Source organism: Haemaphysalis longicornis, unplaced genomic scaffold (genome assembly GCF_048455015.1).
Source record: "Haemaphysalis longicornis isolate Haplotype H1 unplaced genomic scaffold, Haemaphysalis longicornis Haplotype H1 scaffold_13, whole genome shotgun sequence".
NCBI lineage: Eukaryota > Metazoa > Arthropoda > Arachnida > Ixodida > Ixodidae > Haemaphysalis > Haemaphysalis longicornis.
The window spans coordinates 83,754,957-83,768,865 of NW_027526233.1; the positions used below are offsets into that span (position 1 = coordinate 83,754,957).

The 13,909-nt window shown below is 50.5% G+C and overlaps 1 protein-coding gene across 1 annotated transcript in view; it reads right to left on the minus strand.

Annotated features, from left to right (window-relative positions):
• LOC144164365 (rho guanine nucleotide exchange factor 38-like) overlaps nt 1-13,909 on the minus strand; it is an 83,487-nt gene that overhangs the window by 19,294 nt on the left and 50,284 nt on the right. Inside the window, 5 exon segments of the mRNA XM_077694875.1 lie at nt 689-793; nt 3,766-3,899; nt 6,068-6,173; nt 10,698-10,847; nt 13,027-13,118. Coding sequence (XP_077551001.1) covers nt 689-793; nt 3,766-3,899; nt 6,068-6,173; nt 10,698-10,847; nt 13,027-13,118 — 587 coding nt within the window.

The following is a 13,909-nucleotide window of genomic DNA, read 5'->3' on the forward strand; positions in this document are numbered from 1 at the left end:
TTTTGATTATGCATGGTATGAAATGACATCGATATTATAAACTTAACATCTGACCAAGACTTAAAAATACGTTTGACAGAAATATTGGCATCATCACCCAAAAACGATAGGTGGAGTGGAATGTGTTGTCTGCCGTGTTGTGCCGACTGCCTTGCATGGGATTAGGATGTGGGCTACGGATAGGCCCTCCCCACACCTGCTACACATTGGTCTTGAAGATCCAGAGAGCAGGTGTGAGTACGTCATGTGTGTGGCCTATTCGTAACCTGTCCAAGGCAACCTCCGTGTGATTGATTGATTGTAGCATTTAATGCGCAGACGCAACGCATGCGATGAGACGCACCACAGTGGAGGGCGACCACCTGATCTTTAACGTGCGCCAAAATTTCAAACGCACGGGCATTTTTGCGTTTCGCCTCCACCAAAAAAGTGACTGCCGCGGCTGGGCAATGTCTGGTGTGTCGGTTGTGTATCGCCCCAAGTCCCAAGTATGGTTTCATTACCTGTAGCTTGTTGTGTGTCTGTTTACTGCAGTCTGCTTGCCATGGTTCATACGAATTTCAGATGATACGAATATTTTTCACGGTCCCGCGAGATTCGTTACCATCAAGATTCCACTGTATAATGAATTTTCTCCTTTTTTAAAATCAACTGCTTGTACTGAAGCCCGAAAGGGGCCAACACTCACCTTCACTTGGTCGCAGAACACGGCGAGATTCTTCAGGAACAGCCTGAGGGCCTTCTCGAGGACCCGGAACTCTCGCTCCGCCCGCTCGAAGGACTCATCCTTTTCCTGCACACACGGGGGAGAGGAGGGAGACACCCAGTGGTTTGACTCCGGCTCCTCTTGCGAGAAACTGCCAGCATGGCTGCGCTGCCGCGCCTCAGCGGCCTGCAGGTAGGACCACAGGTCGTGGGACGTCACGCCTATCAATGGGCTGTACGAACGGCCTTGCGGTGAACGCTTGAGAGGAGAACCACTCGCTTGCCGACCGCCCTCGCGTTGTGCAGCGTTCCAGAACTTGCCGCGAACCAAAAGCTCTGTACACGAGTTGCGTTAGAAATGTGCTGTAGAGCATCCAGAAGGCGCTTATCGCTGTTTGTCCCATGGGTGCCTCGCCGAGTCGTCGTCTGTACACGAGGAAATTGTGGTGGGCTGTTTTTATGCGCAACGTCGTCACGTTGTCACCAATATCGGGCTGAGAACGTCGATGCTGCATCTACTGCTGGTGTGACTGTGCAAACTGTGTCTGTGGAGCGCAACCATTCTGAGGAAATAACATGAACGGCATCCTTCTGCAACAGTAACAGAAAGTTGCAAGCGTTCTTCTCGTCTCTTATGGTGAACGCAGGCTGTGCCCTATGTCGGCGCTAGGTCTATATAGTTGGGGTCCGTTTGGCCCGATGCCACACAGTATTGTGCAAACGTGAGTGGTGCGTAGTTTTTCGGTCACATACAGCTGCTCGTAGAGCATTACCCGTTATTAAGTATGTTGTCAAACCTTACGACACCAGCTGTCATTCCTTAATACCACATTTACTCAAACATAACGCGCCCTCGATTCTCATGCGCACTTAATTTTGGCGTCCAGAAAAAAAAAAAAAAAAAAGCACAGAAGTTCCCTGCACAGGACAAGCGCCGTTTATGGATGAAAGAACTTCGCATATTATTGGGCTAGGTGGCTCTCATCACCCTCTAGTAGCAACATACTCCCTGGCCTAACTACGTTGTCCCAATGTGCTCAACTTCAGCTGTGACCGGCGGCCGCCATAAACGATACCAATCGGCGAGTACCTTCTAAAGCAGTGCGGTCCCAGAATATGGCTCCAAATTATGGACTAATTTATGTGCTGGGAACCTTTGGTATAACGAATTTTGTGCTAACGAAATGTATGATGAAACGAATATTCTGAGTGCCCAATCCTAGACCTCTTTAAAACCATGCATTCCTTTCCCATTCAACGGAGTAATGTTCTACTGCAGTTTCGATTTAATGAAGTCCTCGGGGATTACATACCAGAGCTGTTTTGACCAGCAGAAAGTAAAGAAAATATTACCATCATGTCCCCCCTTTTGTGCGAAAATGTTGCCACCAAATGGCACTCCGTCCACCAAAACAGCAGGCTGTGCTCTATTACATCCAACCCACACCTAAGAAGTTTTGCTGGGGCACTCTCCTTTCATTTTGGTGGGAACCCGGGAGAGTTTCGAAAGATGTGAAACGTGCCACCGGCCAGTGGGAAGAAGAAGGCGGAGCAGAACAGGCAACAAGGGCCTCCATAGCCCCCTCAGCGTCACGAAGCACAGAAATCACGCTGTGCGATACGAGCCAGAAATTAGTCACTGGCGAGCAGACACACCATTCCAGCGTTTATTGAGCCAACTACTACCTTCGATGAGCAAGCTAAAATTGTGATGCTTTCCTGAGGACCTTCTGTCACGGACTGGTGAAAAAGGCTGCAAAAGAATTGCAGCTGGTGCCACAACGAAAGCCACGCCCCCTGAGGCATGGGCGCAGACTTCTCTGCCTTTTCTGAGAGAGTGAAAATTGTGGAGGGCAATTTCACGTCCCTTCCAGTTAGCACGTTTCGTGTAATGCCGTAATTTGGTCACCATATCTGCTCAATCGTGCATGCCTGAAACTATGGCTGCATTCCAATTCGTGGACAGCTTCGTAGACAGCCTACGAAGCAGTCTAACTAGACGTCTATAGGAATAAAATTGGAACGGCGCCGCGGTCGCAAGCGCAACACCAGCGCAGACGACAGTGTCATAGCAGACATGTTGAGTTGCGCAAGCCGCAGGTTTCGTAACTATTATTACCGTTGTTATTACAAATGTTACGTAATTAAAAAAATTAAACAAAGTCATCTTCATCACTAGTAACTTATACTAAATATTTAAATAAAGGAACAAATGCTTTTGTTTTAACATTATTACGCAAAAAGGTGGCACTGGCGTCACTTATTAGTTTAGACAGGAAGGTAGCCTGCATCGTTGCTGACTTCGATGCTGTCTCCTTGAAGCAGTCTTCGTTGACTGCTTCGTTGACTGCTTCGTTCGAATTGGAATGGGGCTTAACATGGCGTACTGTCCGCGAAGACGGCAACGAAGCTGTCTAAACGGTAAATTGGAACGCACCCTATGAACATGTCTGTGCATTTTTTCGTGTTCATGGAAATATGTAGTTTTTTTTTTTTGCTGTTGTTTTGTTTAGTCACAAAAATCAGGTGCGCGTTAAACCTCGGTGTAACTACTGTAAACATAGTGGCATCGCATTTCTGCAAGACCTCTCAAATGCTAATAGAGGCTTTTGCCACAATAAATGAGTGTCCTTAAAACTTTTCGGGCGGAAAACCACTCATTTGTTTGCACTTAAACTTCACACAGGGGCCAAATTATGTTGCCTATTTTGTTTAACACCAGGACAGACGACAGAGCTTACTCACTTGGTTATCTAGAAAGAATAAAAATGATGTTCACTCATGGCAGTGGCTGTAATAAAAAAATGAGTGCCGCAGAATGCCCCCAAAGCAAAATGCTTCACCTTCTGTGAAGTGTTTTTCTCAAGGTTCGCACCCATGGCCATTCCCCATTTCGATTGGCCGATGGCTCATAAATATGCGAGCACAAAATGAGGGGAAGCCTGGTGAATGAAATGCACCTAGGAAAGCATTGCTTCGTGGAGAAGGCTCTCGGGTCTGATGCCATAGCAGAAAAAGGTGCCGTAACGGGGAAAAAAAGAGAGACGGGCGGCCACTCACCACAGAGGTGAGGCCCAGGGTAGAGGAGAGGCGGACCCCGAACCTGGAGGACTTCTTCATCACCGAGTGCAGGTTGAGCTTGGCCAGCCTGCGGGACAGGGTCGAGTCGCCGGGCTCCTTCCGGTACTTGCACACTTGGGGGGGAAGGGGTGGGGGGAGCAGAAGGGGCCACATTGCAACCACTGCAACGCCCCGAAGACCAGCTCGGGCACACCCCCCAGTGGAGGACTGTCAGGTGCCTCCCACCACCGCCTCGCAGCCTAAAACACCAGCGAGGTTCATAATTGCCCGGCATGGGCACGGCCAAAGAGGACATTTCGAGATTGTACAACGGGTGTCCCGCAACATTCGGCCCATTTGAGGCCCGTTTTTACTGCTGCCCCACGCGCTCGAGCCTCCACGCTCCTCTCTCATGTGCATGGGTGCACAACAGTCTCTAGCGTCCTCACCACACCCCCCAAGTGGGTGCTCACTTAGTGATGGCAAGCACTCCATCCTCAGTGTTTTCCAAGTACTACTGCAGTGTTGTCCTGCTAACCAGCGAAGGTCCAGGTCAGAGTTCCTTCACATCATCACCACCACCATCACCAGCCTATCTAAGCCCACTGCAGGGCAAAGGCCTCTCCCATTATTCTCCAATTATCCCGGTACTGCGCTAACTGCGACCAATTTATCCCCGCAAACTTCTTGATCTCATCTGCCCCTCTAACTTTCTGCCGCCCCCTGCAACGCCTGCCTTCTCTAGGGATCCACTCTGTTACCCTTAATGACCAGCGGTTATCTTGCCTTTGCATTACATGTCCTGCCATTTCTTCTTCTTAATTTCTACTAATATGCCCTTAACACACGTTTGTTCCCTGACCCACTCGGCTCTCTTCTTGTCCCTTAATGTTACACCTATCATTTTCCACTCCATTGCCCGCTGATTCGTCCTCAATTTAAGTTGAACCCTCTTAGTGATCCTCCAAGTTTCTGCCCCGTAGGTGAGTACCGGTAAGATGCAGCTGTCAAACACTTCCCCCTTCAGGTACAGTCAAACCCGACTATAACGAACCCGGATAAAGTGAATTATGCTATATATCGAACAAAAATTAATCAGTTACGGAAATACACGGGAAACATATTCCTTACAACGAACTTCACATCTGATATATCGAACTCAGCGTGCCTAGAATGGCCGCCAAAATGCATGGTCTCGGAGTGGCGATTGAGATGTTGGTTGGCCGCGACCACTGAGCAAAGGCCGCGACCGAGACATTGCGCCTCATATGTAGTGACATGACGATTGGCAATTTCCGTGACTGTTTCCGATGCGCGGAACTCACGACGTAACCCGCCCAGTCAGTGAGTCCGGACCAAGATGGTAGCTCGCCAACCTTCCCGATGCTGTGCCGAAAAGAGTGTCCTTCGAAGATTTCCTGAGTGCCGACGACGACTTTGCCATCACTGCAAGCCCCTCGGACCCGGGCACCGTCAGCACCGCCGTCGTAACGCTGATGAAAAGCACTGAGGAGGCAGAGGATGTCGCAAGTGAAAGCCGTGGACGCTTAATGAAGTGCTTTCGGCAGTCGATGCCCTCCGCCAATATTTCTTCGATATTAAAAGACACGGACTCGAACTGGTGCAAACAATGTCTTGTGTAAAAAAATGATGTGCTAGTTGACGCTGCCGATGCGAAAGGGAAAACAAAAATTACCGCTTTTTTTGGAAGTAGGCAGTTAAGGCTTTAAGGCAGAAAGTAGATTTATTATTTGCAATAAATTGATTGTTTTGTGTATGGTAATGACATACATTATTTTGTTTGTTTCTGCATGCGGGGATGAAAAGGGGATTTCCTCGTATGGCAAATTCGTAACAATAAACTCGTTATAGGCGGGTTCGCCTATATCGAACTATTGGATATATCCAACTAATTGTGGCGCATATTGCAGTTCGCTATAACCGGGTTTGACTGTACAATGGTAGGCTGCCATTCATTATCTGAGAATGCCTGCCATATGCACTCCACCCTATTCTTATCCTTCGAATTGTCCCTATTCTTATCCCTATTCTTATCCTTCTAATGTAATGCTCCCTAATTTGAAAAGCAAGCTCTATTTCATCGAGAGCTGTGTAATTGAGCAAATGTTCAGCTTGTCCGCCAGGTGCCCCCGGCCAGCTTCGATGCAGCCCAGATTCAAGAGCAGGGTCTGGTGCATTATGGGAAAACCCTGCATGGAAATGACCCCCGGCCGCATGGTGGCCGCACGCCTCTCGCTCACAGTGCACAATGGCCGGCCACGAGAGAAAAAGATGCGCCTACCCAAGTCCTTCCGGCGCTTGCACTCGTTGATGGAGGTGGCCACGTCCGCCATCTTGGCCATGGCTTCCGCCAGCATCGCCTTGTCGGGGTGGCCATCCTCCGTGGACTGCAGCGGGGGACACACAGCTGTGGCACAAGACCACTCCAAAGTCACTCTACTAGTGAAGCCTAACTGCACGAGCATAAGCAAGCTTGGGTCGCTCGACAACTGTGGAGTAAAATGGCCCCCTGTCTGTGATGACAATCCAAGTGGGAGAACAAGACCCCAGTTAGGTGAGGTGAGCTTGTGGCTCCAGAGCTGGTGAGCTCCTAGCCATTGTACAAGAACCCTTCATCATGCGCACAGCAGCAACTCTTGTTCCAAAGGACCCCCTCCCCCCGTTGGCTGTCTGCCCCCATTCCAGCCTGCATTTCTTGTGCAGGCCACAAAGCTTGAAGGAAAGCACCAAGCTTGTTTAGATAGAAAACAGAAGAAGAAACTGTCCGAGAAGAGCCACTCCAGTCTTGAGAGAGTGCCCACTGCGTGTGTTGGCTCAAAGCCAAGGCTATCCAAGAGGGGCTTCCCAAAGCCCCTTTCCCCTGGGGGCTCTTCAGCCTCCAGCAAGACAGCAACAGTGTACCGCATGTCCCTCGGACAGGAGAAGACCCACACACTCGGGCAGTGCTTGCAAACAACACCTGCCAACGTGCTCAAAAGACATACAGTGGAACCCCGGTAATACGACTTTCAAATGACCGCGTGAAAGCGTAGTGCAGCCGGGGTGTCGTATGATCGGGGTACGGGTAAATGCCGGCCTAGTAGACGGTATCACTCAACAGGTGGCCTAGGAACTTATTTAGGCTGGTACATTTAGCACGTTCGCGTGCAATTTGTGAACTCCGAACTGAAACCTCAAGTTTCTCAAAATAAAATGCCTGGCGTCAGCGCCAGCCATGCACCGCGCGCCACGCAACCCTCGTGCTGTCCATCCGCCGCTATCTACAGCCCGCCAGCTTTGTAGTACAGTCGAATCCCGCTACTTACAACGAAATTGACGGGACGTGCGAAAAATTTCGTTGAAGCGAAAATTCGTTGAGGCGAAATCTGCCCCAACACACCACGGAAAGGCCAGAAAAATAGCCCCGTGCGTTTCCGCAACATTGGCAGCATAATACAATGTTTAGAAAAAGGAGTGACGCGCAATAACTCATGTTTATTCGGATAACAAACATACCAATGGTTATCTGTTTTTTCACCACCCAAAGAACGCGTTACGGAGGGGGGTGAAGATATGCAGGTGCAAAACGTATCGCTGTACAACAAGGCGTGTCCACCGAGCTGATTACTTGCAGATAGCTGCTAGGCCGTGGGAAGCCCCCCTCTCGCTTGTGGCAGGAGCAGTGCCGTTATCTTATCCTCTGACAGGGCACGGCAGCTACTGACCTTGGCAGGCAAGACGCGCGCGCTTGCATTTAACATGACCGCGCGCTCGCGACTAAGATAGGATGACTAGGCTTCAAGACCAAACGCGCAAACATGATTTTCGCCCTTGGCTTTGAAGAATGGTAGAAGGAAAATGGCAAGGACAGCTGCTCACAACGCATACATGACGGCACCGCGCCAGCAGCGGAGCACATTCATGCAATTTCAACTGGATACGGATTGGCTGTAGCTCTGGGGCTCCGCCTTGGCGAAGCGGGCCTGCGCCTCGTGTAAAGACGGCCAGCCACATCGTTATCACCATCAAGCAATGGCGTGCACCTATGAGTTATTTTTTGTTTTGTTTTGGGTGGCGGTGTGGTCGCAACGCGCTTTTTCGGTGAAACTAAGCGTCCTGAATGTATAAAAAGTTACAGATAGCTGGCGCTATGCTTATTTTATTGTAAAATAATTGTTCAAACCCAGCCCAAATCATCGAAAATTTCGTTGAAGCGAAAGCAAGCCTGACAAATGGTTCGTTGTGGCGAGGACTTTGTTGCATTGACTTCTATGGATAGCTGACGGGGAATTGGAAATACCGTATAAACGCGTGTAAGGGCCGCACTTTTTTTTCAAGAAATGAGGGCCAATTTTCAGGGTGCGGCCCATACACGCGACGTGCAATTTTTTTAAAGTAAAAAGAACGTACCAGCTAGCGAACGAAGAGCGTTTATTGCAGCACACGGCATACGTGCTTAATCGTCGTCGCTAAACGAGTCCTCAGGCTCGGAGTCCGAGGGGGTGTGTTGCGGAGCATCGTCCTCCCACAAGCATTCGTCTTCAGCGCCGTCCAAGCTGTTTGATATACCGGTGACCTTGAAGCTTCGGGATACAACGTCCGTCGCCACCACGCTCCACGCGGACAGGATCCAACCGAGAACAGTCGCAAGCGGTGGCCTCTTCAGCCGTCCGGTCGGCGTCTGCTCGTGGCTGCCGCTTGCCATCCACTCAGTGTAAAGCCTTCGGAATTCAACCTTAAAAGGTCTGTTCACGCTTACGTCCAATGGCTGCAGCATTCCAGTAAGGCCGCCCGGAATCACGGCCATGTCTGTGCCGACACGGCGCAGCTGTTCCTTCACCTTATCGGTAAGGTGACCGCGGAAGCTGTCTAACACTAACAGTGACCGTTTGGCCAACAACGCTCCCGGTCGGTTTTGCCAAACACATTTCACCCAGTCGAGCACCAAGTCATCGTTCATCCAGCCCTTTTCTTGGACTCGAACTATGATACCCTTGGGGAACACTTCGTTGGGAATCCTCTTCCTTTTCAACACAACGTACGGGGGTAGCTTCCGCCCGTCCGCGGTCACACAAAGCATCACTGTGCAGCGTTGGCGCTCAGCGCCGGTGGTCCGCACGGCGACGCTCTTTTTGCCTTTCAGTTCGACTGTGTAATTCTCTGGGCAGTCAAACCACACAGGAGTTTGATCAGCGTTCGCAATTTGCGACAGCGGATAATTATGCTGGTGGCGAAGGCCGATGACGTGCTTATGAAAACTAAGCACCTTGTCGGTGTAGTCTTCTGGCAGCCGCTGGCACAACGTGGTCCTTCGGCGAAATGAGAGCCCCTTCCTTTTCAGAAATCTTCGCACCCAGCCAGCACTAGCCTTGAAAGTCCCGGCCGGTATGTTCTTCGCACGTGCCAAGGCTAGTGCCTTCACGCGCAGCATGTCCGTTGTGAGCGCAAAACCATCGTTCCGCACTTCAGTCACATAGCGGAACAAATCTTCTTCCAGTTCCGGAAACTTGCACGGCTTTCCTCGGAAAGCGCGCTTTTTGCTGTTGGTGTTTTCCAAAGCTTCCTTTTGAGCGCACCATCGTCGAACACACTTTTCGTCGACGTCGAATTTTCTGCCGGCGGCACGTTTCCCGTGCTCGAGAGCGAACTCGATCACCTTCAACTTGTAGCCAGCCGTGTAGCTATTCAGGTGCTTGCCCATCGTGCCACAACGTAAACGCTCATTAAAAGACAAGCAAACATGAGAGACAATGCAGAACTCCAGCAAATGGCCGGCAGAACCAGCAGAACTGCACACGTTGGTGATGCTAATGATGCTAATGCCGATATGGATAGCGCCATCTATCGACAATGCTTAAAAGCTTGCATGCGCGCGCGCATTTTGAATACGTATGGGTCAACGAAAGTGTTGGTGCGGCGCGTACACGGATTTTTTTTTTTTCGAATATGTACCGTATAATGCGGAATATAGGTCGAGGCGGAATATAGGTCGACCCCCTTACCTTGTAGCCGAAAAATGCAAAAAAAAAATTAGGCACCAACAATTGTTTTATTGAGGCTATAACTTGTTTCGTCTCAGATTACTCATTTAAAACTGTCTGAAGTATCGTCGGAAGACTGCTTCTGGCTCGCTGTCACCCACACAGCAGGTCGTCCTCGGTGCAGTCCAGGGAATTGCTTATGCAGCACTTCTTAAACACTCGCAAGATCATGTCATCGTGAAGCGAGCGCAAAGCATGGGACACTCGTGTGCGGAGCGGAGCGACAGCCAGTCTGTGCAGGCGGTCAGCAAACATCTTGGGGTATCCATTCGTAGAGACATCGCACGACGCTAGCGGACCAGATTTGCCCCTTTGTACAGCAGCACAGGTGCACAGAGCAGCGCCCATGAAACGAGGCCTTCTGCCCCTTCAGCTAACGCCGCTAGCAACACTTCTTTTGGTGATACCGAACTGGCGCAAGGCGGACACGTCATTGGCATTGGAAAACCCCCCACTTTTCTTTTAAATGCTGCTGTAAACTGGCTCCAAGTGCCTAAACTCATTTTGAGCAAGAAGAAAATACCACGCGCACATTCGCCGACAGCGAGAGAAGCGACAAAACAAAGATGGCGTCGCGTCCGATTGATGGTGGTGGCGATGGTGCCTTTGGGGTTTGGATGGGCTCGATGGGTTGCCCGGTCGCCAGATGACAACTGCCAGTGACTGCAATATAGGTCGAGGGGTGACTTTTCGGCAAATTTTTCTGTAAAAAATCTCGACCTATATTCCGCATTATACGGTAGTTGAGAGAAACAGGGTGCGGCCCATACACGGGTGCGGCCCTTACACGCGTTTATACGGTATTTCGTTGAAGCGGAAATTCCGTTGAAGCGGCGTTCGTTGTAGCGGGGTTCGACTGTAGTGCTTCTCTCACGGGGGAAGGGAACGTGCCTTGTGGAGCTCGTGGATGAGCAGCGGGTACTTGAGGATGCGCTGCACGGGCCGGATGAGCACGGAGGGAAGGTCAAAGCAGTTGGTCTCCTCCTGCATGCGGACCACCCCGGCCTGCAGGAACTGCGCCGCCCGCGGGTTCTCCATGTACTGCAGAGGGGGAGGGGGAGGGGGGGTCACTGCGCGCATGAGAAACAGCGGGGAACGCTGTGTGCAGTGCGAATGAACCCCCACCCCCTTTGACAAGGCCTGCTGGTGCCACAGTGCAGGCCACAGCAGAGAGACGTGTGGCGCCACTGCAGCTGGCCGAGGCCACTGCAAAAGAAAAGGGACAGCTCTGCTGGCTCGTTCGTCCTCAAGCTTCTAACCCCCGAGACAAACAGAGCTTGCCTTTCCTCATAACGTTACAACTTGAAGTGTTCTCTTACACTCAATGCTTTCTGCAGGCAGCTGTAGAGCTTGTTGGTGAGCCTTGCCAAGCAATGACCGAACGTTCCCGCCCAGCACATGACGGCCCGCTCGCTGAAGCGCGGCTCACCCAGGCACCAGTGCCAGATTCCCCTCCAGTACCCACGTATTACGACACTCTCAGGTGTCCAGGCAAATGCCCTCCCCAACACCACCCAAAAGAGGCCCAGAGAACTTGGGCAAGATTGGAACGGCCAGCTCGGGTTCGCCATGCTTTCCCAGGGGCCAGTCGGCGCACCGATCGTGACCCACAGAAGCAACAAGTCTGCCGCTCGAGGCTTGGCAACGAGAGACTGCCGACCAGCCTGGGCCTTGCGCCAGAGCCGTGGGTGGGACACGGCGGGAATCGCCAGCTGTGCCTGAGCCATAGAGCTTCATGCCAATATATACTAGAGGGAAATCTGTCGCTGCAGTTGCGGGCCACCGTGGGGGGCGCCATTGCCGCTAGCGACGTTCCTCGCCTGCTTGGCTTAGCTATGGCTTCTTTTTTGTCTCGAAACCAAAATCAACAAACAAGGGTAACATTTTTTTCTTCTTCTTCATCGTGCCTGAAGCTTCTACATAATCACTGACAAATTGTTCTTTTTGGAGGTTACATCTTATAATAACAAAACAAATTTGACGAAGCTTCTACAGTAATATTGTTGCATTTTTGCGGCCAGAGCCAACTTTTCAGCCTGTTCATGAGCCAAGCCAAGGACAACGCGAACGTGCCTGCCCAGTACATGACCGAACACTCGCCAGAGTGCGGCTCCCCTAGACAGTGGCGCCAGATTTCCCTCTAGTATAGTATATTAGTACAGTCAAATCTCGGTACAACGAACACCACATTAACAAACTTTTCATATTAACGAGCATTTAAGAAATCCTACGCCGACTGCTTATAATTTTAATGTAAAATTATTTCACTACTACGTACTTCAGAATAGCGAACTTTTCAAAATAACGATCGTTTTATTTGGTTCTATGCCGTGTTAACAACGCCTCAGTACTACAAACTCATATTTTCAAAGCCGGTGACTCTTAGACTTCCGTTAAGCAATCGCGGCAACCATAGCCGTATGCTAGCACACGACACGGCAAAGGGCAGCGCAGAAGAGGACGCCTTGCAACTTGCTCCGGGGAATGCGTGAACCGATGCGAGATAGAGGAAAAGAAGGTGAGCAGAAAAAAAAAAAGAAGCATGGGTGGCCTCCTCCGTCCAGAAAGCCACGGCCGCGCTATTATCGCCCCACCCCAAGTTTTTCTACGTTCTGCCGCTGCTCGGGTGGCTTGCTACATCTTCACGGCAGGGCTGACAACAGAGGACATTCTCCAGAGTGTGAGCGTTCAGGATGAAGGAGGCAGCGAGGACGGCATGAACGACGATGCCTCTGAGGGGGTCGCGGCAGCACTCGAAGACTGCGACGAGCACGTGATGACTGTGGATGTGCTGGACAGCATACGTAAACTCCGCACATTTCCGGGGAAAAACCACATGGCCACTGAGTCAGTCCACAGGAATATGGAAGAGTTGGAGTCCTTCGTGCTAGGAAGCTTGTGCTGCACGCACCAGAAGAAAATAGCCAACTACTTTAAATAAACGTGCATTGTTTTATGATCACTTGTGCATTTTTTGTGAAAAATGACTTCAAAGATACACTGCTGTACGGGTAGGTCATTTCAGGAATTGAAATATTTTTTTTTGTCTGAACTATTCCGATTTTCACTACAACGACCTTTCAGAATAACGAGCAATTTTCCGCAGTCCCCTGAAGTTCGTTATACTGAGATTTTACTGTACGAAACTCTATGGCCCGAGCACAGCGTGCGGCACTCGGCCGCTTGCCTGGCCGACCAAGAGCAGTGCCCGGCGCCGTACCTTCATCCAGAGGCCACTGACGTCGTCGTGGTTGCGGCAGTAGTGGCCGTACACCTCCTTCAGCTGCTCGGCCGCCCTCGCAAAGCACGTGCCTGGCAGCAACAGGGAGGTGTGGGCTTTCATGCACTCGTCTGCTTCAACATGCCGCAACCCCTTCTGGTGCCACAGCAGGAGTGGCACAAAAACACAATAGACATTGTACAAGCAGCAACCAAGCAAGGCAACAAGGACACAACACGGTACTCGGGCAGCTTTGCCAGCTGCACAATGCTAGTGCCAAAGTAAGCACTTACAATAAGTTCGATTTACTATGCCTATCTAAATACAAATACACACCCACACACAAAGACGCTTATACAAAGAGAAAACAAAAACATGATGTGGTAGTTAAATTTTAGTGAAAAAAAAAAATGCATCCGAGCCAAGGGGTACCCGTGGCCAGGCAATGAATTCCAATGGTCTATTGTTCGCAGGAAACACCCGTAATTAAACGCTTCTGTTGGGGAGTGATAAGGGGAAACGTTAAAAGGGTTGGCGCATGTCCCATTTTTGTTAGAAGACATGCGATGCCGCCAGTGAATGATGCGATGAAAAAAAGTTTAACGAGTCCGTTTTGTAATGGGCAGATATGGTGGTCTGGCTTAAAGATGCTAGGAGTGGGGATTACGAATACATTCAAACCGGTGATAGATAGATCGGATGGTGATCAAGGGTGACGAAACAAAGCGGCCCAGCAATCTACACCTCCCGACTCAGGGGCCACAGTTTACCCAAGAACGCCCCAAGACGAGAGCCGCTTTTCCCAGACAAGAGGAGCTACAGTGTAATCAACTTATAACAACCAAATTCCTTACACTTCTCAATTTTCTTATTGCCCCTATGT